Source organism: Photinus pyralis, unplaced genomic scaffold, assembly GCF_008802855.1.
Source record: "Photinus pyralis isolate 1611_PpyrPB1 unplaced genomic scaffold, Ppyr1.3 Ppyr1.4_LG2, whole genome shotgun sequence".
Taxonomy (NCBI): domain Eukaryota; kingdom Metazoa; phylum Arthropoda; class Insecta; order Coleoptera; family Lampyridae; genus Photinus; species Photinus pyralis.
Window position 1 is genome coordinate 105814 of NW_022170403.1, and position 27291 is coordinate 133104.

Genomic DNA, 27291 nt, shown 5'->3' on the forward strand with positions numbered 1-27291 from the left:
GATATTATTTAACGTTATTGCGAGGCAATTTACAATTACGGCAAGGTGATACTGTTTATATGTTGCGTGATATACCGATATTTGGAACTGACCGAAAACATACATACGAAACAATTGGAGAGATTAAGTACAGTGACTTGGACATATTTAGGATAGAAAGGTTATGGAAAGATAGTAAAACGGGCCAACGTTTTGCTTATGGACATCATTACTTAAGACCTCATGAAACTTTTCATGAACCTACCAGAAAGTAAGTGGTTAGTCAATTACTTGGGACAGCTTTATGAATTTCTTGTATTTAAAAACAACCAAACAGAAAAGTAGTTTCCAGTAACTATCTCATTTTTGTCAATTTGAAGTGATGAAATCTTTGAAACAAAACATTCGTGTGGGTTAAGATATACACTGTGTCCAATGACAATGGTCAAATTAGGTTATGATGTTATTTGCCATTGCCATCAATCATCAACTTTATTTTTTTATATGACTTGTAAAAAAAGTACATATTTCCAGAAATAATGCAAAATTCGCTTGGAAATATTTGCGCCTCACAACACTAGTGTGGTTAATTTTTTTTTCGACTGACTGGTTGTCAAGTAAATAAACGTTTTTCCGTACAGGGTCAATCCAATTCAAATCGCCCAGGCAGAGTTGCTGAACATTTTTTATTTTCCTAGTTTTCAAGTCATGGGTTCCCTATAGGTAGGCAATCACAAACCACTATTTGAAAAAATATTATAAGCCATAGTTTTTTCTGGCAGCCATTTTTAAAATGGCAGTTGGGCAAATTTGACGGAAAAATGGGATTTACGGAAAGTGTCATTGCCAAGTTATTTTTTAAGATATCAAAATAATTCAAAGACCCCTGTGTTCAGCATGAAATTATCTAAAACTTACATTATTGTAATTTCCCGATCATGCAAGAAAGTCAGTTAGAACCATTGTCAAAAAAATAAAAAACAAACTAGTGACTCGTTACCTTTTAAAGCCACACATTTTTAGGAAGGAGAAGTGACTCACTAATAATATATTATTACTGTGTTGAGTACTTATAATACTGCCTGTAGCAATAGTTTCAGTCTTGCACTCCTTTTTTTTCTATGGCTTTCCAAAAATGGCCGAAAGTATGGTACAGTCAATTTCTTCGGTCAATATCTGAAAAGGGACTGAATGAAAACAAGTGAAAATTTTACAGAAAATTTCACACCAACCATTTTCAACCAATGAAATGCAAATTTCGTCTCATGTTATCATGGTAACCGAGGTATTTATCGGAAATTTTTGCCTGCAGGGGTAACCTAGAGCGAATTATAGTGGAAATTTTTTGACGTCATAAGAGAACGTTTTGACATAAAACGTCACTTACCCGAGTTATAAAAAAGCATTCTAGCAGAAATAAACACAATTGGGTAGATATTAAATCCATAATCTTCTATAATCATTCCCAATTCCTCCACAGATATGTTTTCCATATCGAATACCTACATAACTTTTTCAGAGCAAAAGTTATTTTTTTCAAAAATGCTGAGCAACAAATTATATTTATATAATTATATTTATATATATTGATTTCAAGTGGATTGACCCTACAATGTGTATTTGCACAGATTTAAATATACTACAGATGGGTCATGAGATACGCGATTGTGGAAACATAACAAACGTTCAAGTTACTAGCGCACCTATATGCATTTTATTAAATCGAAAGCTTTAGTTTGCGTCTCAGCTTAAAATAATCAACAGGAGTCTGTATAATGATGGTATAGAAGGTTTTTACTATTGATGGTGCTGAAACCGTAATTAAAACAATGGGTCTTTGTATTGTGTGTTTGTGTTCAATTACGACCTTGTGTGGGCGTTTCTGTGGCCGTTCTCTCTCCTTTAATTTAAATTAATAAAATCCAAGAACAGTTACGGAATTTTTTTCTATAGAATGATAGTTTCAGTTTCAGTCTGAAAATTAAAATTCTGTAATCAACTACTATGAATCGAAAGTTTTGATATGTCTATATGTTCATTCAAGGCATCGCCAAATGAAATTAAAACCAGGTGTCAAATTTTTGCAGAACAGCTTTTTATAACCACTCGAAAAATTCACTCGGTATCTTTTTGTTTATTTTAACTTAATTTTACTACCCTTCTAATGATATAATAATAATAATAATAAATGTCTTTATTAGGCAGTTGTACAAAGTAAATATTTAAATAATATGTACTATATTAAAGCTAACTGCCTAAGGGCGGAGTTCAGTCAATCATAAAGCATGCTATAAGCACGCCCTATTTACCTTTTATACATATTTTTGTAATTCAACCATTTCTAATATGTTTCTCGATTTTCAAAGCCTTTCAGTAATTAATAGGCCGTCAAAAGTTATAAACACCTATTCTAATTATAAAACAGGGAGTTAGATTTAAAAAAGTGCAACTTTTATATAAATCACCCTGTATAACAATTGCAATTTCATTGAAAATATTTTTAGGTTGTAGCCTGAAGAGTCCTTCAATATGCCCCGACAATGAATTTTAAATATTCTTTTCAAATCCTAGGTGTTAGTAACTGCGCACTAAGCTGCTATATTTCGGAGAATTTAATATATATTTTTTTGTAATAAAACCAAATTTGTGTAGGTTAACCAAGAAAAATAATCTCTTTCAAATAACTAAATAAAAAATTTAGCGCTATTATGTATTTGAAAAAAAAAAGTTTATTTTATTATTACCTAGCATAATTTGTGTAGGTTGTACACAGAAAAAGAAAGTCTTCCGAATAATTTAATAAAAATTTTGCGTTATTGGTATTTAAAAAAAATAGTATTACGGCACGGCGCTAAAAACTCATTAAAAAAAGTGTTTGATAGTTTTACATCCTTTATGCCTAATCTGCATTTGCAAAATCAAAGTAGGTAACTGTTTTGGCGACAAAGAATATTTGCCAACGTATGTACGTACATAGGTACATACCATGATACAATAAATTTAAATTCTATATTACCAATTTATCTAGCAATAAAGAACAATAATTCAATATATTTTTATCTTATCAAATACCGTTGTTGAATCTAGTAAATTATAACTTGTGTACCTACATAATTCAATATTTTATATTAGTCATTTCGTTTTTAATATCCCCTCCACAATGTTTAGATACTTTAGCATAAGTAGGTATCTTACCATATTATGGAAAACGCCTGCATTTCCTTTTTTATGGTGCACTTAATTATAGCTTATAGCATTTTTAAAGATGGTCTTTAACGATCTCTTGATATTTTTCGGCATATTTTGCGTTTAGGTTTTATAATTTCAACTCTCTTTTTCCCCTAAACCATTATAATTAAAAAATTTTAGTATTTGTAGAATTAAGAAAAAAAATCCGGCTTTAAATTCAAATTTTATCACCGCGTGACGTCATGCGCGAACTGGACGAATTTGGAACGGCAATCTAGCATATCTTGTTTTATTTATATCATGGGTACATACGAGCTAAAACAGACAGTAAAAATTTTTATTCTTTAAAAGTTGCTTAAAATGATCTAAAACGTTGACGATTGATGAAATTTTGATACGTCCAAAAACGGAAATCGCAATATAGCCACCTAGCTCAGGCTACGAAGATCAAAATGTGCTAATAACCCCACGCTTTTTGACAACCCGTACGGATTTACTACTATCTCAAAATACAGTGAGTTTTTTTTTTAATGCGAACATAGGAGTTTGCATGTAATGTAATTTCCCTATGTTCTATTTAAAAAAAACACATCAATCTATGAGGTGTGCGCGGTTCACATTCCCACCAGCAAAAGGCGCAACTTGTGTGACTATGAACAGCAACTCTAGTTTTTATGATGAAGAGCAGTAGGTAAGGTTTTTTTAAAGAAGCCGTGTGAGGCCATAGCAACTTTAGGATAAATTTTTCTTAAACTTACGATAACTTGAGGTCACAGGTCACGCGCTGACACCACAACTCATTGTGAACCAACCTTCATTTATTTGTAGGTCATGTGCACCTGGTATTCTACTAATTTGATCTATTCAATACATAAATGAAGAAAATAAGAAAATAAATAACGAAAACAACTACAATAAATGTTCGAAGTGTCCTCCTTGACATTCTAAGCAATAACCTAACCGATTTCGTAATTAAATTGGACGGCGGTATTTTTAAAAATGTGACAGCTGTCAATTGTATCTACTACTCATTTGAACTACTCAATAGATTGATGTGTTTTTTTTTAAATCGAACATAGGGAAATTACATTACATGCAAACTCCTATGTTCGCATTTAAAAAAAATTCATTGTATATCGAAGTACTTTCTTCACTATTTTGTTCCGCATTCCAAGAACAGAATGGTTCCACGTACATATCATGGAAATTGTAACGGGGGTCTACTGCGGTACTTTCCCAATATAGGGTCTCAACTGGGATGCGACATTTTCGATCTCACAGACATTTGGTGTCTGCGTCTCTTTTAGGAGAAAAATAATGAAACCAAAATTAGTTTTTGAAAATTTGAATTTTAACTGCAATTCTGGACTGGACAATAAGTGGCACGAATGTTTGAAGATGTATGTAGGCCTACTGTAGTTTTTAGCTCATTTTTGCAAATTCATTTGTTCTTAATAAAAGCTTTTCATATCACTTTGCCCCAGCTGACTGGCTGGTTGGATGGCTGCCTGGCTGGCAGCAAATGAGGGCCTGTAAACAAACGCATGTAGAAAGACGAGTGTGTACGTGTACATACGGGGTCATGTACTTAACTTTAGGGACGGGGCTACATGATGTGGGGTCGGCGACAGCTGGGCGCCATCTCCACGCGTGGTTTACTAACGTGGTCATTTTTAGTTTTTCCTATCTTCTTCTACAGTTTTGGTCGAGGTCGAACCCATAATCGCACGTCAAGATACAATTTTACAAGTCGTACAACAAAATCGTATAATGCGAATCTTGAAATATTTGGTTATGGCAACTCGCAAGAGAAATCATAATCAAAATCACATAACGTAAATTGCACTTGTAGGAATCCCCCATTTACACGCTTCTAACTTGTAATTGAACTGACTACAAATTTTTTTTAAGTTTCGTCAATAAATTACCAGTGGAACGAAGAAGAAAAAATAACTTTTTGTCTCATAGGCATAGCCAAATTATCCCTTAGAGCTTTGGGTGATTAATTTAACAGCCTCAATTGCTCATATGCTTTGTGCCTCGATCTTTAACAGGGCTGCGCGTGTAGAAAAAGCAACCAAATTTCGGAGCTGCTGAAATTTTCAAAGAATTACTTCAAAGTATTCAGACATTGAGATACTCAAAAAGTACTTATTTTGAAAACTCTTTCGAATGCAGACATCAATGCGAGCCACCTTGTTTTACTGTAATCCAACAGTTTTTGATACTTTCTATCAGCTATGTCATTTTTCAATGCGAACACTATAAATTTTAAAAAAATAAGTCAATTTTAACAAAGGTGAACTCAAATGAACAGGGTGCAATTTTGATGAATTATGTACATGAGCTCCACACCTAATCCCTATAAGTTTTGTTTTTATTTCAGGGACGACGTCCATTGCAAAGGCTTTGTTGACACCTTTTATTATTTTTGCCACCAAAATTACCTACAGTTACCGTTGCCTCCACAAAAACCCCACAGCTTTTGATTTTAAATCATTTAATGTTAATGTACGAAGCATGTTCAATAAATACACGTTCGAACGCTGTAGCACCAATGTTAGTTTTGCTATAACCGCAGAAAGTTACATAAGACGGTCGTTGGTAATGTAGGTGTCTACTGTGACAGTTTGCTCGTGATATTCGTAGAATACACAGTTGTTGTGCGCGTTTTAGTATGGCAGGTCATATCGTTGGAGCGTCCAAGATCGATCACTGAGCAGTACCTGCTTTTTCGATCACCGTGGACCATGAATTTAAAGACCCTCATGTTAACATCAATGCTGTCCGATACACTGAAACTTTGACTCGCTTGCGTACAGCCATAAAGAATAAACGTATTGGGATGCTTACGGAAGGCGTGATTCTCTTTCACGATAACGCCCGTCCGCATATCGCTAACATTATCACGTCACAGATAGCGCGACTGAGGTAGGAGGTATTAGAACACCCCCGTTACAGCTCGGTTCTGTCACCCTATGACTGCCATGTCTTTGGACTCTTAAAGAAGGCACTCAAGGGACAGCGATTCCATTTGGACGCTGAAGTCGAGCAGGCAGTTTTCACATGGTTTTGTCAACAGCCACAGGAGTGGTGTGCCACCGGTATACCGCGTTTTGTGAAGCAGTGGGATGCCTGCTTATGTAGTAATGGCAATTTTGTTTAGCTTAAATGAACCGCTTATATGTAACACCGCTCGAACGTGTATTTATTAAACCTGCCTCGTACTTCCTTACAATATTCAACGATTATATCCGATTGGTATCCAAACTCCAAAATTTGAATTTGCGCATCCTTCTGTCGTAAAAAATAACGGACCAAGACAAGAAACAATTTTGTAGAGTCATGGTTTGAGGCATCTCACTCAGTCCATACGTTGCAATATTTTTGAAATCCACCATCCATCAATATACCGTTTTTTTTACAGAAAACCATATGTTTTCTAGAAATAAAACCCTTTTGTGATTGTCGTGGACAACCAGCATATAAGTATAAGGAAAAAATTCATTAATCCACATGTGAGCAAAGGCGAAGAGTGCATTTTCAAATTTGTTTTTTCGATTTTAACAGGTATAATCAGTCGTGGTTTCGCCCTTCCGAGTTCCGATATAAAGGAATGTGTACGTGTAACTAACATAAACGCATGCTAGCAGAAAAATTTGCAAGTGTAAATGGGGAAGGTTAGTCTTTCCACCACGCGCAAGTTATTCATTCTGCAGTGCTTCCTTGTGGACGCGGAGTAACATTAATTTAGTTTGGATTTAACGCATCAGAAGCTTACATCCAAATCACAGTTGCCAAAATTTAACATGGCATAATCCATCTGTAGTATATTTAAATCTGTGGTATTTGTGAGCATTGTGTTAACACCCTCTCTTTTACCACATTTCCAACAAATTAAAAAATGATTATTGTGGCCACTTTATCTGTCCCTACTGCTGTGTCGCTGTATTTTTTTTTACTTTTTTTGTGCTTAAGTATAAAGGTCGATACGCATTTTACGGAATGTCGACGCCACGTCACCGACCGGCACATCATGTCAAAATATTGTATAATAGATTTACATTTATATAGAGACTTTACGGAACGCACTGTCAATGTCACGAACCATCGAGATAAGTTTCAAACATTTCTTTGACGTGACGCTAATGCTAATTTTCTTCTATTTAATCTGGGCGTGATAAGAACAGATGATGCAGAATAAAAAATCCAATCGGAACCAACCTAAGAAACTATTGCTGTAAAGTGTGAATTCCAACAAGATTTACGTGACGTTGTCGGTCGGTGACGTGACGTTGATGTTTCGTAAAATGCAAATCGACCCTAAATCTTATACGCTTGTTCCACTTTGATCCTAGCTAACTCACGCAAAGCTTCCTCAATTTTACTTATCATTTTGGACCAGGTACATCTGGGGCCTATTTCATAAACGTAACTTTGCAACTTTTCACTTTCACACAACCCACTTTGCATTTTCATAGTTTTGAAGTGCTAAGATGATTATTATCTATTTCATAAAATATTTCTTTCCTTATGGATCCAAAATTATCTGAAAAATGCAAAGTGAAAAGTTGCAAAGTATCTATGAAATAGGCCCCGGACCCGTATTCTGTAGCTATGAAAACGCTAAGCACTTTTGTATTACGTCAATTTACGTTCACCACGTGGACATCACAGCCGTTTTGGTATTCTGTAACCTAAAGATGACGGTCGCCTAGCAAAGTGTGAAAGCGCTTTTGAAAACGATAGCCAAGTGGTACTCATCTTCATTTGTCATAAACCTGCATTCGCGCAATGACCAATTGTAATGAATTACTGGAATTGAATGTAGTAGCATTGAATAATAAATCTGAATAGAAGGTCAGTGAGATAGGAGAAAAGGTGGCCAGTATTCTTTATCTAGAATGTGCTGGTATCGTACGGCAAGTAACAAAACGTGATTAAAGGAAACTCTTCAACATTTTTTAATTCATACAATATAGCCGAGATACTCACTTCAAAATGAGTAGAGAGGTGAGAGAGAATGTTTTGACTACGGTGACATCATGCCATTGATAAACTTACGCACGTCGGTAACTGGATACCTTTGATACAAAGATCGTCTAAATATAGTTTTCAGATGAATATCCGACTTAATTTTTTAACATAAGTTCTTCATTCAATAATAATAACAGCGTTGTTGCAGAACGTAAAAAGTCAATTATTGGATACAAGATAATTAGACAACAATATGCTATGATAATATGATAAAGGGTCCGTTCACTTAGCCAAAAATGAACTAATTTTTTTTACGTATTGTGCCTCAATAATCATTTGTGCTCAATAGTGCATTTATTCGCACCGTTTGTGCCTTTTTGGTTTTGGAGATAATAGGACAAATCAAATGGGGGCAACTTAAATCGTTATTTTTTTGTTATTTGTGACATTTTCAACTAACTACATACGAAATTAGATCATTCACTATAGTAGTAGGCGAGAGACACTTTGCCCCAAGGCCCATTCTCCAAACGAGTACCTATAACTTTAGTTTGAAAAGTTATTTTAAAATTTTGTTTCTTAACTCATCCAGTATGTACACAACCAATTTCGTGGAATTCTCTCCATTTTCGTTGTCCGGCCAAGAATTGCAGTGGAACTTTTTTTTCGAATTTTCAAAAACTAATTCCAGATTCGTGATTTTTATGTTCAAAAACCGCCAGGCACCAAATTTCATCGAAGCAGGGGTGCGCCTTTCCGTGATAGGAATTTTGAAATTTTTTTCAAAATCGGAAAGGGCATACCCGAAAACCTAATTAAAAACGTGTCACTCATCTTTGTAACTGTTGTGTAGTGATTGTTTCAGGTACGGTGAAAATTTTTTTGCGGTTTTAGGTCACTAAGTAGGTCTATTTTAAGAATCCGCCCAAAAATGTCTGCAAAAAATACAAAAATTAACTTTTTTAAAAATATGGGCATGTAGCACATCGATTTTAGGGTTTTGAAGTTTTCTGAATTTAAATTTTTAGTTAAAAACGTTTTTGGGGGCATTTTGGAGGAGTGGGGGGTGTTTTTAAGGGGTGGGTTTTTATATTTTTTCAATATTAACGTGTCGCTGTCATACATCGATTTATATGTTTTTATGGATAAGGATCTCGAATTCCATATCAAAATGGAGGTACAGCAAGTTATTCAATGTTAAAAAAGTAGAACGACGCCGACAGACGGCCCGAAAATATCATAAAACGCGCGGTACGCCTCGTCCGCGCTGCACGACATCATTTTAATAACCTGTATAACCAACTTTAAATGACATCCTTACCTTTCCATGTCTGTATATATTAGAAGTTTTAGTTTTTGTTAAGATGAATTCAGATATTTTCAATCGTCTGAACACTAATTGATATATTTCTTGCAGACGTCTCAATCGCCCTTTGTGAGTACCACGAACTTATAAATTAAGATGGACTGTTAATGCTGAATTGACAAATGACACCTACAAAACCAGTTCCACCCCCCTCCCCCTCTGATCTCGAAAATGAGTCGCCCGGAAAAGCTATAGTTTGTACAAATCAGTTTCTTTTGATGAGACCTAAGCGTTCACTTAGCCCCAGGCTTAGCCCCCATTTGAGTTTTCCTATTATCTCCGAAACCAAAAAGGCACAAACGATGAGTATGAAAGCACGATTAAACACAATCGAAGTACTACGCAATACCGTCGATGAACTATCAAAAAGTTTAATTTTTGGGAGGGCTAAGCGTTCACTTAGCCCCCATTTGATTTTTTCGATTATCTCCAAAACCAAAAAAGCACAAACGGTGCGCATAAATGCACAATTGAGGCACAATACATAAAAAAAATTGGTTCATTTTTGGGCTAATGGGGGGCTAAGTGAACGGACCCTATGATAAATGTATGTTCTCTTGATTTATTTTTTGACGGTAAAAAACATTCCATTGAATGCGATTGACGACTGCGTCTTTTCTCTTGCTATGGAAATTCATAATAGCTTTGAAATTTCTTATTCGATCCGTAAACTCGAGAACTTAAGCCGTTCTCTGCATACGACTAGGAAAGCGCTAAGCGCTTCAATAGAAATTATATGGGTCGAATCGTCAGCGGAAAAAAAATCCAATGAAAAAAAAACTACGGAAAAAAAATCCAGGAAAAAACAGCCACGGAAAAAAAATCCTACGGAACAAAAATCCACCGGAAGTATAATCCATAGAATAATAATCCATGGAAACATAATCCATGGAAAAATAATGCATGGAAAATTAATCTATGGAAAAAGTACAGGATTTACCATCCAAGGAAAAAACGGAAAAACATCTACGGAAAAATCTGTATGAGAAAAAGGGAAGTACCTAAACCTGTGATAGCGTTACGTAAAAAAAAACACAATAAATGCAAAATATAATAAGTTTTAATAACAACTAGGGCCAGGGCGTACTGTTGACAATACAAAATATGTATAAAGAAATGAAGTATAATAGTTTCAATGAACTATGTAAATCGAATAGTATGACCTACGGCTAAAATGAAATCTTCCATAGTTCGGGCCCCGTCTCTGTATTCTACGCAAAGGGTGTTTAGTCGTCTCTGCAAGTTTTCAGTTGTGGTGCATTTTAGTATATTAGTATTAATTTAGTCAGTTTAGTGTAATGTGTAATAATTGAACTATACAGGGTGATTCAAATTCAAAGGCCACCATGGGGATCTCGGGAACTGTAAGAGATAGGTAGAGGTAGTTTACATTTGACAAAGTTACCCTTGATGGTAACATCATCTATTTTTAATAAGAAATAACGTTAATTCGTAAAAACGCAAGAAACTACTTACGTACGTTACTTAAGACAAAGGCAAAAAAGATATTTTACAAGCATTTGAAGAATGCAAGTAAGAGGATGAAGAAAAGAATGCATTAACCCATCGTTAAGTAACAATCCTGATAATTGCCTACAATATAATTTAGAAAATTAAGCCAGAAAAGAACACTGTTCCTTTAATTTAATATACATTCTTTTTTCCTGACTGTTTTTTCCTGGATTTTGTTTCCGCTGACTTTTTTTACCTGGCTTATTTTTCCGCTGGTTTTTTTTCCGTGCCTCTTTTTTCCTGGATTTTTTTTCCGTAGTTTTTTTTTCATTGGATTTTTTTTCCTAGATTCGGGTCGAATAGCGTGTCTACGTGTGGGACTTGTATAACATTTTGAGTAAATTGGATTCTATCCCGTGTTGTTAGGTGCCGATGTAAAGATAAAGGACACATCTATGCCTCTATTGTAACAGATTTTTGATTTAATACTCGAATTTTGCATAAATAATTGTAGAAGTACTTGATATTTATGGTATTTTCGGGTGCCGTAATTATTAATATTTAAAAAATATCAAAAATCTGTTACAAGAGAGGCGTAGAAAGAGGTTTTAGAATCAAAAGTGCCGGCATGGCGTTTTCGAGTCTTAGTTTCGTAAAAGTGCAATACAATTTCTTTCATGAAGCCGATTTAAAAAACCTTTCATTTCACATCATAATAGATTATATTGCACTTCTCTCATTTGAATTTTAAAGTTGTTGTTTAAAGTAGTACTTAATTCCAAATTTTGTCTCAAAAACATGTTATTTGTGCATTTATATACGGAAACAGCAATTAAACAATATCTGTAAATGCTCGCACAACTGAGACTGATAGTATATTGCATATTCTGAAATATCCCAAAACATTGTCTATAGGTACAATAATAGTAAAGTTTAATTAAGGTAAGATCGTTGGAATCAAGATTTACTTGTAAGTTGATAACTTTGACGTCATTTCCTAAGAGGTGTGCAAATAATAACATGTATTACGTAAGCATAAGTTTGTAAATACAGAGATAATATTGCAATACGATCTTCACCTGCTGTTATAACTCCCACGCAGTCTACGAGATAAGTACGCGAAAGTAGCGTCATCTAAAGAAATCTAATCACTTTGATTCAGTTGAGTAGGTGGTATAAAACCTCGATTAAAATTTAGTTACTTTTAATAAGCGGAGTTTGTCCCAGAGGGCAACCTACGGAGAAACTCCGTTAAAGTGGACCCTTCAAAAAGCATTGCGTTGTCTTTCTATTCAGATTTATTATTCAATGGTAGTAGCAAATATTGAAAGAGCAGGGGAACGTAGGAACGCTATATCCTGGAGGATCCTTTTGATCTATCATAATTGTGTAAAATTATATCGGTTACGAAAAGAAGAAGTGGAGAAGGTATACTATAAGAATTTCTCTCAGTCGACAACATATATGACAATAACGTTTGTATTAGATATTGGCTGCTCTACGGCTCTTCGCTGGAGGAAGGTCTCAACTAGAAATTATATGGTGCCAATAAGCCAACCAATATAGTATCACGTGCGATACATGATGTCATAGATACATTTAATGATCATCAAGTGTTAAATGCATACATACAGTCCCCAGTAACCTTGAGGACTTGTCCTCTGTCAGACAAAAGTATCTATAAGGATAGGCCAATTAAAAAATGACATGGACATTACACGAATTTAAATATATTATGTTATTCACAATAGCCAAAATCAGACAATGCCCGAAATTTATAACCATACTGCGTTATGGGCACTTCGGTTTATTCAGAATGTGATAAAAGTTTCGTTTTCCGATGAATGAGTAAAACTATTTAACCAAAATGCGTTCTGGGCATATTTATTCACTCACAATACGATGCCAAATCCCATACGCTCCTGTTTCGCATTGTGGGTATCTTTGTTTGCCCATGCCACGTTGCGTAATAATATATAATGTTACTAAACGTTATTATTTCGTTTAAAGTAAATTTTTATTACATAAGAGTAGAATGTTATTTCTTGAACAAAAGTTGGATTTTCTATTTACATTTACTGTTTTATTTAAAGGCTGTATGACTAATTTTTGTTACAGTTATTACACACAACGCGAAGTGTGCAAACCAAGGTACCCCTACAAACCGAAACATGAGTCGGTACTGGTTTCGGGTTGTGGGTACCCATGCGTTTTGGTTACATTTTTTTTACCCATTCTTCGGAAAATAGACTCTTATCGCATTGTGGGTATACTGCACTGCTCACAACTCGTAATGGGTATAAATTTCGGACACTGTCCGATTTCGGCTATTGAAAATAACATATATAAAAGATAATGTTTACAAACAGCATAATAAAAGACCTTCCCCCATTCTCTCCACGATTTTTCAACCCCTAAAATTGCATTTAACTTAGTCCAGATTTCTATTAATTTCTTCTTCATATCCGCACTGTGTTTTGGTACAAAACACAAAAATCGTGAAAGCACATTCCGTCGAGGCGTTTTTAGATTGCCTGCATTAAATTTTTACAACGATGCCACAATGTGCAAACCGTTTTCTCAAAAGCGCGAACCTTAAGCATTTAGAATACCAAAATCAAGTGCGTATCACTTTGCTCACCGCTTTGAAAGCGTATCATTTTCAAGCTTAGACCATATAACGGGCGATCAAAAATGAGTTGCTGTCGAGTTGCCTTTGGAAGTTCAAGTTTAATACGATTTTCCATGTAAACAAAAATTGCAAAGGCGACTCGACAGCAACTGATTTTTGATCGCATAGTAGTACAGTGCGATCAATATTGAGTTGCTGCGCCGCTTCAATAAATTATGACGTTAGTAATCATTTGCCGCAACAGGCCTGGTGCACCAATACTAAAACATAACCTTAAAAAGTAAACTTTTGACGTTTAACCATATTTAACCTAAATCAACGATTTAACCACCTCGTAAGTTTCCAAATTATGTGGAACTACACGAATAACGAATTACTACAAAAATTGAAACGATTTTATTTCTTTTACAACTCGTTAATATCGAAGTAATTGGGTAAATTACATGCACACTATAACAACTGTTCGAAGTGCTCGCCACCATTATTAAGACAGGGATTCACTCTTTTCTTCATGTTTTCGAAGCCGGCATGTAAGTGCTTTGCGTAATGTTTCAAACGGCAGCTTCTATACCTGCTCGGAATTCGGCAATGGTGTGTAAACAATTTCGAATACGTTGCCATCTCGTAAATTTGCATGCAATAATTTAGACGGCTTTGCAAGTCTGGACGATGAGTTCTTGTAACACGGTTACTTTAAAGGATAGAAGTACAATTTTCTCCGGGCAATAGCGTCACACGTTCCGTATGAGATGCCCGTTAGTGGGACAAATTGTCGCAGCTGCTTTTTTCGACTTTGCTCAAGACGAGCAAGAACATCTTTTACAACCTCCTTATTAGCAATCACTATGCGGCCAGGTGACTTCCCAGAAGCAAGACTTCCTGTATGTTAAACCGCTCAAGTAGACGATGAGCATTTCGGCGTATATTGTTGTAATCCTCGTCATGGTTGACAATCGTTTATCGAAACTCCTGTATACACAAACGTATCGAGTACTCCCAAACTCCACTTTCGTCTTTAGTCCCATTACGGAAACAGGACAGCAAACGCATCTTATTCTCTTCTAAAGTAAAAGGCTTGTCGGAGTAAACCTATTGCCTATTACACGCTACAACTAAAAAAACGTTTGTTTGTAATTTACAAGTAATTTACCCACCTTGTAAATATTCGAAAGAAACTGGTAGTCTTGAAAAAAGCCGTTTTGAAAGGGACGAAAGTATTCGAATAAGAATCACAAATCATGGTTTTGGTTTGTAAAATTATAGGTTATGTTTTGTATTGGTACACATATACCTGGTTGCGGCAAATGATTACTAATGTGATATTTTATAAGAGCGGCGCAGCATATGATTATTGATCTCCCTGTACATGAACTGCTAATTGTAACTAAAATATGGTCAAGGACATACATCGCCTGGGTATGTGCGTTTCAGGGTAAACGAGTCTGGGCAAAATCAAAGCCGTCTATAATTACAAGCCATGCTGAGAAGTTTGGCAACGTTGTTCGAAAGTCAATCGGTGGGCCGATGTAAGTTTTAATGGCATCTTGTTGCTCTTGAAAAATGGCATTTTCCTCTCCCCTGTGTTTCGCCTTGGCGGTTTTAATTTAGAAGAAAGATACTTAGGCAGCTTACAATTGTACATATAATTTTTTAATTTACAAAAATGGATAATAGCCAGGTTGCGGACAGCATTTTCCGTTATGTTAGACGGCCATTTTTTCTTATAAGTTTATAAGTATAAAACATTTTTATAGCAAAGTTAAGTTGCGGTGTGTGCTGGGCGTGTTCAATTTTGCTTATAAGTTTGAGGGAGTCTTAACCTCACTTTTATTTTACATTGTGTTAAAATGTCCAAAGTTCACTACTATGCTCTTAGACAAAAAGAAAAGAACTACCGCCAACATAAACACTGCACAATTGTAGGTTAGCAGGAAAATGTTATTTATGAGTGATTACGTACTGCGCAGTGACACATTATAAGAACTTCATTTTCATTGGTTCCGCTATTTATAAATATATCGTACAAAAAGCCCTCATACCGTAAATTATTTCTACAAAAATTTACATTTCTTATGTTATAAGAAAAAATGGCCGTCTAACATAACGGAAAATGCTGTCCGCAACCTGGCTAATAACATTTTTATTTGACTTTAAAATTCGGAACGCTGTAAATTGGTAACTGCATCATAATGTGTTTTCCATCGAGATCTCCGAAATTGGTGCACTTCTGTCGAAAGAGGTCGAGGTGAAGCACACGCTTGAGCACTTAATTTCGGTAAAAGGACAGTAAATCGCTGCGCATCAGCGAGGTTATATCAACGACCAGGTGTGATTCGGAATGGCAGACTTTAAGCCAGTCGCTACTCCAGTGGGTCTAGATACGAAGCTTTTAAAGAGCGGAGCCCCATAGACTTCAAATTCCCGTACCATGAACTCTTGGGAATAAGTTGAAAGGTTTCTTCAGAAAATCGATTTGACATGTCCGTGCTAGAATACCTGAAATACAAAGTAATTGTATTTTTTCACGATAAACACTTACCGCACTTACATACCAGGTAGTGTGTAGGTCATATTTGAGCTTCTTACAGGTACTTTGAAGAAATAGAAGTGCTTGTAAAGGGTCCAGTAAGGAGTAGCCTGCTTTAGAGGTTATGACAACAAATCGATATATTTCGTTTAGCAACTTACCTGAATAATAATTTCTGTTAATTCCGTAGGGAGTAACACAAATTGTCGCAATCTCGCTCTGTTAAAACGGGTAAATAGGAATATTACACCCAAAACACATATAAAATACACTCAAAATCTGTCAAGTTGAATTAGGAAATCGGCCTACCATGCAGTGTTGCCATAATTCTCAGCACGGCTTGTAATTATAGACGGCTGTGGCAAAATTGTCCGTTGAGACACGTTTTGAGGCTGTCAACCTATAAATTCGCAAACGTCAATTAATTAATTGCCTAGATATGGCAAAAAAAGCAAACCTATTCTTATTTGTGGACGTATAGAAGATAATCAAGAGTATTTAAAGCGTCCCGAACTATGCGATTACCATAAAAGCTACTCTTTACCGCAATCCGAGTGGTGTTCATACGATTCTACTTTACCCTGAGATTCACATACCCACGACTACAATGCCCTCATTTGCCCTCAGTTTTCAAGTCATAGTTACAGAATACGGGCCCTGGTCTTGGTCTTAAACTAAGTTTTATCAAGGAACCAGGTAAGTGTATGATGGAGGAAATGAAAATTGACTGTTGGCAGTGATTATTTATTAAGTTCACATGTAAAGCCGGCGGTCCCAGCAGTCATACCACGGCCGTCTTTAATTCACACAGACGGCTGTTGATGCCACCTGAAAACGTCTGTACCTAGGGAGTGCCAGCCATACGATACTTACGTGCAGACTTAATTTGTGGAGAGATTGTTTTAAATTATTAACAGAAGGTGCTATCTATAAAACAAAATCAACACAAAAAAAAATTGGTTTCCGCATGCGCAGACCGGAATTTGTTATTTCCAAACCAATTCTTTTTAAATTTTAGAAGATTGTGCTTTTTGCAAATCGTTTACGACCACTGATATGACTTTTATTATTTTAAAGAATATGTGATATATTTTTAAGCATATAATGTTTTTCTAGATTCTTTCCTAATGAAGTGATGCGTGTGCCATTGTATGAGGCTGTTCCCGTAGAATTAGTTATATCACACTGTTGGGTGATGGACTTAAATACATACTGTAAAGGAAGGCCAGTCAGTGCACCAGAAGAACACATATACATTTGTGAATATCGCGTAGATAAATCAGCTAGATTGTTTAGCAAAATCTCAAAAGCTAAATACCCAATTTGTACGAAAACGTACGCATTTGAGAGATTCGACGTTAAACTGAAGATATCACGAACCTACACTCCGCACGACTTAGATCCCGCATTTGTGAAGCCTCGTGGACGCAAGCCAGTTGAAAGTGATGAAGCAAGAGAATTGCAAAAGTTGCCTGTTCATGTGCCTGTTCTGAGGGTAAGTACCGTTGTATTCTTGTGTACCAATTTTTTGTTTACACTTTGTTTTACAGACGCCATTAGAGAAAAAAGTAAGGTTGAATAAGTTATTGTTAGCATTGTTAAGTAAAATGCCTACGAAACAAGCTTTAGATGTTTCTTATCTATTAGAGGGTGGAAGAAGAAGAAAAAAACAGTTAGATAAATGAATGAAATGAAATATGAATATATTTTAATTAAAAAGCAAACGCTTGGTGCCGGACACATACACAATTAAAAGACGAGGTGTCATTAACATATTAACTAGTCACCCACTAACAATAATTTGATCGTTTAATTATTTATTTTGATTGTAAGTATACTTTTTTTTGGCGAAACCAAAACCTTTACATCACATTTTTATTTATATATTTTTTTTATTGGTGTATTAGTTATAAAGATATTCCTATTTATTTATTTATTTGGAAAAAGTACTAACCAATTTTTACATTTTTATTATTTTACATTACCCAGTGTTATATTCTTAAATGTATGTTACATTATTGATAGTAGCTTTACAGAATCCTTGTTAGCTGGTAGATCTACCATAACTTCTTTGTAATTTATAAAATTACAAAAGGTATTTTTGTCAGTTAAATGATATTAACGGTAAAACACTTTATTTATATTTACAGATTGCATATAGATGGTTTTGTTTAGGAATATATATCCGAAGTTTATATTCTATTAGTGACATGCATAGTTTATACCGGTGATATATCTGAATAGTTAGTACTATTTCTCTAAATGTATATAGTTGTAGTTTGTAATTTATTTAGTATGTAATTGTTTTATTTATTTATGTTTTGTCTATGATAATGTGTTGTACATTTTAATTAAAAATCTTAATGTGACACCTGATAAAGCTAATTATTCATTAAACATACAAATGTTTTTCAAGTTTTCATCACACTGAAACTGTTTAAAATAATAAACTTGTTATATTTTTTAATAGGCCATTTATTATGCCTAATCAAAACCTAAATAGTGTAGGTATACTTTCACTATGGTGACAAACGTAAGGTGGTAAAGCAAAAGAGCACATGTTACCATGATTTTGGGAAATGATTGCACGTGAAAAATATGCTGTGGGACTTTGGTTACTAAAATCTTGTGTAAAACAAAACCAGAATTGAAAAGGACAGCATTTTTTTTTAAATTTAAGTCGCAAACAATATAACTGCAACATCAAACGATTGATGCATACATACAAATCTCTTTGAAAGTAAATGTTAAATCTGATGCTAACCAGCTTGGGTAACATTCATGTACTGTATGTAAAGAGTATGCTGTTTAACTTTACGTTTTCGACTGTGATATTCAACATTAATGAGACTAGATTTTATACTATTACGTCTCGCCAGGAAAGAATTCTGGTCACAGAACACATGATACCACTCTATTATCGTATCATATTAAACCATACGATTGTACACGTGCACATGCAGGACAGAGGGAGTACACCAAGTACTGCCAATTTCTCGGCAGTACGTGTACAAACATTTGCTCATATCTATCAATTACATTTGTGTGGAAGGGAACTGGAAGATTTACCGGGTGAGGTAAAAAGTTACGGAACCTACCCTCATTTTTTTAAAAAGGAACACCATGTATATTTTAGTCTAAAAAAAGTAAATTCTATTTTCACAAATATAACATACGGGGGATGATATTTAAAAAAATTCAACAAACTCAAAAAATATATTAGCAAATTAAAAAATGGTTCAAATGATACAAAAAATTCTTTTTTTTTTATCTAAAGCATCTTGCAATCAATATTATTATTATATATTATTATAATTATTCTAGTGTCTCTAAGTACAGGGTGTCCCATTATTGACACTTTTGCAGAGTACATGCCTCCGTAAAATTTCAAATATAAGTGTCGTTCGCTTTTTTTGGGGTCAAACTTAAAATGGTAAAATCAAAATTTAAAAATATTCGCTCGCTAAGAAATAGGTACGGGGTACCTCCCGGGATACATTAAAAACTTGTCAATTTCAGAATGGACCTATATTTTCTTGATCAAAACAGATACAGAAAAATATTTATTACAAAACTCTACAATAATTGTTGAATAATCTGCCATTTTCAAAATAAGTATATGGGGTCAAGTAGAAAGTGATCTGCCCTAACCTTAATTTTTAAACGAAACCTGTATATTTTAATCTAAAAAAATAGCATATTAAGTTCTCATTGCAAAAATTAAATTTAAGAAAATTCAATATTTATAGAAAAAGATTCAAAAAGATTTTTCAAAAATGTTTTGAAATTTTTTTGAATCATTGTTAATTTTTTTTAAGTACTTTTTCTTTTTTGAATAGCAACCCTAGTGCATTATATTTTTGATAAGAAATGGAATATGCAATTTTGTAGATCAACATTTTTTCCATTTAAAAAAATGAAGTTAGATCTGCTAACTTTTTTACCTAGTTATTATTATTATATATTATTTACTTAGTTATTCTCCAATCATTATAAAGAAGCTTTTGTTAATAAACAGTTTTTCACCGAAACTTGGTATTTGGTGGTCTTGTAACATGAAAATGGACCAGTGTCTAGTTTTTGAAAATTTCACGTATTTAAAAACAAAATTGCCGAACAATTTTTCAATACGACCTTTGAACCCAAAGATGCGCATTAGAACATTCCTACTTCCAGTGAGGTCGGACTAGATTCATAAGGAAAATAGTTGATAAGGTAGTATCCCAGACATCGGGGCGCCATCAGGCGCATCAAGTCGATAAAAGATTAGCCAGTGAAGATAAGGGATGGAAGCGGATGCGACGCGTTCTTTCCTTGAAATATGATGCGCCTTCTAAAGTCTAGAACTCTAGACTGTTGGAGAACGTTTTGTGATTTTTCTAGAAATTTTTCGTTTGCTATGTAATCAAACCGAAGCATGTTTAATCGCAGTTCCACATCAATGCCTAAGATTAGTGAAATTTGCGCGCAAGATTGTTACAAATTCCTTAATAATTAGTTGTAGGTAAATAAAACTAACTTTTGGACACTTCTTTGAGAGTTGAAAAAAATATTTGTTTTGACTTCCTCTATCATCAGATTTTCTTTTGCACAGCTGAAATGTAACACCCTGTACAGATAGAAATATGTAGTTAAGCTCCAGGCGAAGCCGTATAATATATGAGAACAAGAATAGCGACTACTCTATTTATTAACCGGTATAAGGTATTAAGAGGATTTTTAATATAAATTCCTCGACAACCAATGGGTGTTAGTATTTTATTAATGCTATACCAGCTATACCTATATTTCAGCATGTATGCATGAGAGTCTTACACTCAACAACATGGACATCGCTTTACGAATATACCTTTTTCTTCTAGCAACGAATGCGGCAGGTGAAAGGTCGTTCTCTACCCTTAAAAGAACTAAAAATTATTTGAGAAACTGTTTGAAAAATGAAAGATGATAAAACGGGCGACTTAACATTATTAAATATTTCTATAGATATTTTTAATTCAATTCTTTGGGCGAAGATTCTATAATAGAAATATTATTGCTTTTAAAGATTAGAAAAAAATTTTAAAACGTTCAGGAAATTTAATGTGGTTTATGTTTGTCTAAATGTTGTTTATTTATCTTATGCCTAAATAAGATTTTATTTTCTGATAAAATGCCATTTTTGGTTAGTTTTAAAAAAATAAAAATGTTTCTTGAACTTGGCGGACATATCTCTATCCAACATACATTTTTTGGAAGGGATAGAAGGGAAGCGCGAGAGAATTTTATTTGCCCAGGGCGAAAAATGTCTTAATCCGGCTCTGAACCTACAGGAGTTTTGCTATTGTAGTCTATCCTTTTTCCTCTCCAATATTTAACCGTGCATCCTCTTCTAGCGGCACGAAACTACACGCTCGTATTTGACTCGCGCCACGCCAGGAATTCAAATATGTTTGATTCCATCGCTCCACGTCAGGCGCGTATATCATTCATGGCGCGAATAAGGTATACTTTGCGAAGATGAACTACACGCACAGTTTTGGATAGACGTCACTCCAAAACGTAAGGCTTGTCTCACAGTGGAAGCGTTTACGCGCGAACTGGGATTCGTACGAATACTTACGTTTACGGACGAACTATTCAAACGTACAATTTCAAACGGCCCTTCGCACATTAGCGATTAATAAATCGTCCGTATACGTGCGTGTAATTGCGACGTGCGAACCGATCCCATTTTGTTCGGATTTTTATGCGTATTCGCAGGTTGTAGACGATTGTTTGTGAACAGTATTGCTCAGCTCACGATGCATACGCAGATAATGTGAGAATGCGATATGTGCGTACACGGACGTACAATTTCTGACGTTAACGTGCGTATTTCAGTTCGCGCGTAAACGCTTCCACTGTGAGACAAGCCTAAGGCGCGTCGTTCCGGGAATGCACGCGAAGGGGCCCTATTACTTATCTACACAGAAAATCGATATAAATTACATCCACCTGTCAATTAAATTAAGCATTTACATTTGATAACAGGTAAAGGCCAAACAAAATTCCCAGAAATTTCTCCGTTAAATAAAAAAAAAATGTAAACAAAAACAACCTTGACAAGGAGGCCGTCCGCCTTGTTCATCTTAATTAGGATCTCCGAAAATTTCAGCCTACCAGACGAAATAAACACAGCAATACATAATTAAATTAAAGGTATTATTCCAAAAGTGTAGATAAGTGAGGTAACAGGTATCTACCCCATCTACATTATACAGGGTGTAGCACCTTGCGCATCAAACTTGCGTTTTTTAAAATTGAATACCCCATATTTTATTACTGATTTGGAACCTTCGAATAATCAAAGTCTGGAACTGTACCTGAAAAATAATTTTGTTTATGTATATACCCCTAACTTTAACGATTTCGCTGTTATAGGTAACCTATTTTCGTCAAAATTTGAGTTTTGCAAAAAAATTTTTGAGAGAATAAATTAAATCGCGCAGGCGGCTAAGTTTTGGACTAAGGTACAGGTTAAGACCAAGTCATATAATTTTTTAGGTACCTACTGTATCAAAAAAATTAAATTTTTGATTAGCCTTCGCCAAATGTCATTATATTTTTCTTTTAATTTCTATTCTCTAATGGAACCACCCTAAACAAATTATACCTCTGCATAGACCAAACTACAAATTTTTCACTGATACAAAGAAAACCACTCATGATCATCCATAAGAAAATTTTAGACAAAAACCAAGTCCAAACGCCAATTTCTAAAAAAACCTTATTCTCCGAACCCAAGTGTGCCATGATGAACCAAAAGATGTTACAATTAACAGTAAAGTGTCGGCAGTGTATGATTGTTTTTTAATCAACGTTGCAAAAATGTTTCAAACTCAAACAGGAATGGTTGCTAGATATAGTGTTTATTCTTTAGAGACCGTTACCGGAATTGTTTGCTAGCAATTAGCATCATGAGTGTACGCTGATGAAAGATATCCTGGCAGAACATATTCAGATCCATGCGTGTTTCAAAAGGTGTTGGATAGATTGACAGCTACCTGGGAGTGTAAAACGAGAAAGGACATTTAAACGGACGCCAGTTCTGGCGGAAGATAATAAATAAGTTCTCCGAGCAGCTGTTGACAATCTTATCGTCATATTATAGTGTGAGTGAAATTAGTACTCCCAGTAAGTATAGGTAGTTGTAAATTTATCCAACACCTTTTGAAACGTGTGTGGATCTGGATGTGTTCTGCCAGGATATCGCCCAGCGTACTCTTGTGACGTCAACAAACAATTCCGGTAACAGTCTCCACGAATAAACACCATATCAACCAGTTCTGCTTAAGTTTGGAACATTTTCGCAAAATCGCAACGCCGATTAAAAAACAATCATACACTGCCGACACTGACACTGTACTGTAAAGGTCTCTACCCACTACAACGGATCATACCATGACCGTACTAGGAACGTGTCAGGCAAAAAATATTGTTTGCATGGAATAGTGTGGGACTGTGCCCACTACACCGTTTAGTCACCGACCAGCACCGTAACGTGCCCTGACGGAGCGTCAACGAATACGAATATTGTATTTTGACGGTGCCGATACGCTCCGTGCATGGCACGCGACGGTCCCAAACCGGTGCGCGCAGGTGCAGAAATGATAAACATACGGAAGTACATATGACATTTTTTTCGTCATCGACTAGGTAATGCCCAGTATTCTCCCTCGACCTTTCGTTTCGCACCCTCTTCCTGACGCGTTTGTTTACAAGTACAACCGATACGGTCTAGTGGGCATAGTATAGTCTGTATCGTATATTTTCCGTACCTGATACGTTCATAGTACGGTCATGATACGGTACGGTGTAGTGGGCAGATACCATTAATTGTGGCATATGGCACACTTGGGTTCAGAAAAGAACGTTTTTTTTACGAATTGGTGTTTCGACTTGGTTTTTCTCTGAAATTTTCTCATGGAATGTGTAGTTTTGTTTATATACTTTGGCTACCCAAAGGCAAAGCCAAAGGTATATTTTTGTTTAGCGGGTTTTGGTTGTCTAACCCTTTGCACTCCAGTAAAAAGTTGTGGGAAGAACCGACCACGGACGGAAAAATATTCACGATACCAACTTCTCCCATTTCTAAAAAATGCGCCAGAAATAAAATTAATGCGAAGTCTCTGTACATGGATAACATGATATGTAAGATATGTTAGACATTTCTTCAAGATCAATTAAGAACTAATTATTTACGTTTACTATTGTTTACAAATGAGTAACAAATAAAATATTGTACATTATACGCCAGGTAATAGTTTTTACTGGCTCTAGCAGATGACAAGCTCGCCTAACGGCTCGCTAGTCAACTTCTCCTATCGCCAGTAATAACTCACTTAGGTACCTGGCTAATAATGTAAAATACTATAACACGTTTTGTTATTGCGTATAAAAATATGGCAACCAATTACATATGGAATGAAAATCAAAACGCCTGAACGTCTGCAACCCAACCGCCTTATAGATCACAAAGGTGAACATTTTATCACAGATTTAAACTATCTGTGATTTTATCCTAAGCAAAGCAGGAAATTATACGAAATATAAATGTTAGGTACTTTAGCAGAGCAAGGTCAGCAGAACACAATCAAACATAATGCATAATTAGGTGCTAATTAAGTAGCCTATTCCCGAATTAAATGCTCCTTTTTTTTTAAATTATGACATGTTCGGTCAGGTTCATATGAACTCAGCAGAGCACTACCTCAAAAAACAAAGAAAATGAAAAGTGAACTAACTATAATTAGGTGCTAATTAAGTGTCATATTCCTGAATTAAATGCTCCTTTTTTTAAAATTATGAACCTGGCAGACATGTAATAATTAAAAAAAAGGAGCATTTAATTCGGGGATAGGGCACTTAATTATAGTTAGTTCACTTTTCATTTTCTTGGTTTTTTGAGGTAGTGCTCTGCTGAGTTCATATGAACCTGGCAAAACATGTAATAAGTTTTAAAAAAAAGGAGCATGTAATTCCGGAATAGGGCACTTAATTAGCAGCTAATTATGCAATATGTTTGATTGTGTTCTGTTGACCTTGCTCTGCTAGATTCATGGACATGTACTTTACTGCAATACGACACCCAAAATCTGAATGATAAAATTACATGTAGTTCTTTGGAGATGCACCAATCAAAATTAGAGTCTGTAAATGGCAAGTAATTTATTTCACAATAGAAGGAAATATGTGTGGATAAACATTTAATATTTGTGGATGGATGAAAATATCCAGTTTTTACATACACTTTAATTTTAGAAAAAGGTTTTAAATGAAAAACATAAATAAGCTCACTTATCTCATATAACTGCACTGATTTAATATAAGTTCACTACTTAATTTAAATTTAACTCTTTAAAAAAGCATAAACACTTAAGATCATGTACAATTTTGTGAAGAAAGACCTTTCTTTTGTATAGCTACAGATACAGCTGTTTCTAAAAAATGTGAATGATCTCCTAATTCAGTATTTACAAAGGAATCATTTTCTTTATCGGTCATTTTGTTTTTAATGATTTCCTTATGCACATTTTGGTAATTATCCAAAGTGAATTCTTCTATTTCTAAGTCATTAGCAAACGAAGGATCCCTTTGTGTACTATTCAATGTACACAAACTCTCAGTATTTGAATGCAGTCCATGCAGCTGAATAGCCATTAATATACCTTCATCCTCTACCTGATCATCGTTTTCTATTCTTTCAATAACATTTGACGCCTCATTACGTGAAATCATGCAAGTTTCCAACACTTGGTTTATAGTATTGTCCATATAACCTTTTACAACCTGTCGCGCTTGCCACTTTTCTAAGTAATCATCACGTTTCAGATTAGGTTTGACTAAAGTCACAGGAATTTCATCACATATTGATTTTACTATATTTTGTGTACATTCATCTTCTGAAGAATCATCGTTACTCATTAACTTCTCAGATTGCTCTAATAAACTCTCAACATAACAATTACCGTGACAACCAATACTTTGATTGAACGAAGCAAAATCTGAAATTTTTGGACCGTCTGCATTGTTCTCAGCTTTTGTAATTTGCTGATATTGTCCAGAAGATTTGGGACTTTCTACATTGTCTCTGAGATGATATTTGCCTTTCAATTGCCAAACGTAGCGAGCCTTTTTTAAAGGTTGTTCTGATCCATTTACGCAGTCATCAGATTTATCACTGGAACAATTACCTATTTCTTCGCTGCCCATTTGGAACATCCAGTAGCCTACAGTCTAATCAACTGGGGTTCATTTACACCTTTAATCAATATAACAATAAAAAATTATGATATTATAAATAATAGTTGTGTACCTACTACTTACTTAAGGTACGTGTACAATTTTTCACTTCGTTTATCCAAGCCTAAGCTAACAAACAAAATCAAATGTAAATAAATAAACTTGTCAAATTTATGAAAATCAATCCAACAGATGGAGATAGGCAACAAACTATAAACCTTTAGATTTCACATCTACACCATAGAACAAAGCAGCATCGCTAACAGCTGTACAGTGTACTATCATTGACTAAAGTAATCACCGATTAAGAAAAACCTGCACTATAGGCCACCAACATGTCTCCATCCTTCCACAGCGCTTTCTATTTCGTTTGGTTCGCAACTTATAGATTCGCCGAAACAATTCTCGATTTTAAAAAAGGCGAAATTATACAAACTGACTTTATTGAAAAGAGTACAGACAAGGAATGAATTCTAAGTCATTTTACATTAATGTGAAATTACAATCTGTTGATCTTGCTTTCTCGTTTCCTTGGAAAGGCGGTGCGGATCCCGCGGTTCTTATGGGAAACGGATACTTAACTCGCATTTCCAACTTATACCTATATGTTAATAATACGGCAAAAATAAACCGACTCCTCCCAACAGGTAATTATAAATCACGTTTCGGACAACACGCCCGTAAATTACGTTGGTATTTGTTAGTATTGGGGTTTTATTACTTTATAATTATTAAGTCCGTTATTTTATTATCAAGATATATGTTTGAAATAGAGTATCTACGATTATATACGAATTATCTTAAATTTACCATGTAATTATTTTCATATTCAAAACCTACTTTCAACCGAGGGGTGAAGCTTGATCTAGAGTTTTTTAAGTTTTCTTATATTGAATCAGAATTCCA

General features: G+C 34.9%; 2 protein-coding genes across 6 annotated transcripts in view; one reads left to right on the top strand and one right to left on the bottom strand.

Moving 5' to 3' along the window:
* The window catches only part of LOC116164449 (histone-lysine N-methyltransferase ash1), a 40225-nt gene extending 21638 nt beyond the window's left edge, over positions 1-18587 (top strand). For all 4 annotated transcript variants that reach the window (XM_031478635.1, XM_031478637.1, XM_031478636.1 and 1 more), the window contains 3 exons: positions 2-250; positions 17239-17617; positions 17673-18587. In XM_031478635.1, coding sequence (XP_031334495.1) covers positions 2-250; positions 17239-17617; positions 17673-17807 — 763 coding nt within the window. In that variant the 3' untranslated portion in view covers positions 17808-18587. The remainder of the gene's footprint in view (position 1; positions 251-17238; positions 17618-17672) is intronic.
* Positions 18588-25294: 6707 nt separating this feature from the next.
* LOC116163541 lies at positions 25295-26628 on the bottom strand. Of its 2 annotated transcripts, none has more exons than XM_031477523.1 (2): positions 26470-26628; positions 25295-26404 (listed from the first exon to the last, which is right to left on the bottom strand). In XM_031477523.1, exon 2 carries the CDS (start codon positions 26362-26364, stop codon positions 25525-25527), a length of 840 nt encoding a protein of 279 aa, XP_031333383.1. In that variant the 5' UTR covers positions 26365-26404; positions 26470-26628; the 3' UTR covers positions 25295-25524. The 2 variants fall into 2 exon arrangements, with proteins under 2 accessions (XP_031333383.1, XP_031333384.1); XM_031477524.1 differs by having other exon boundaries at positions 26463-26602.
* Positions 26629-27291: the final 663 nt, after the last annotated feature.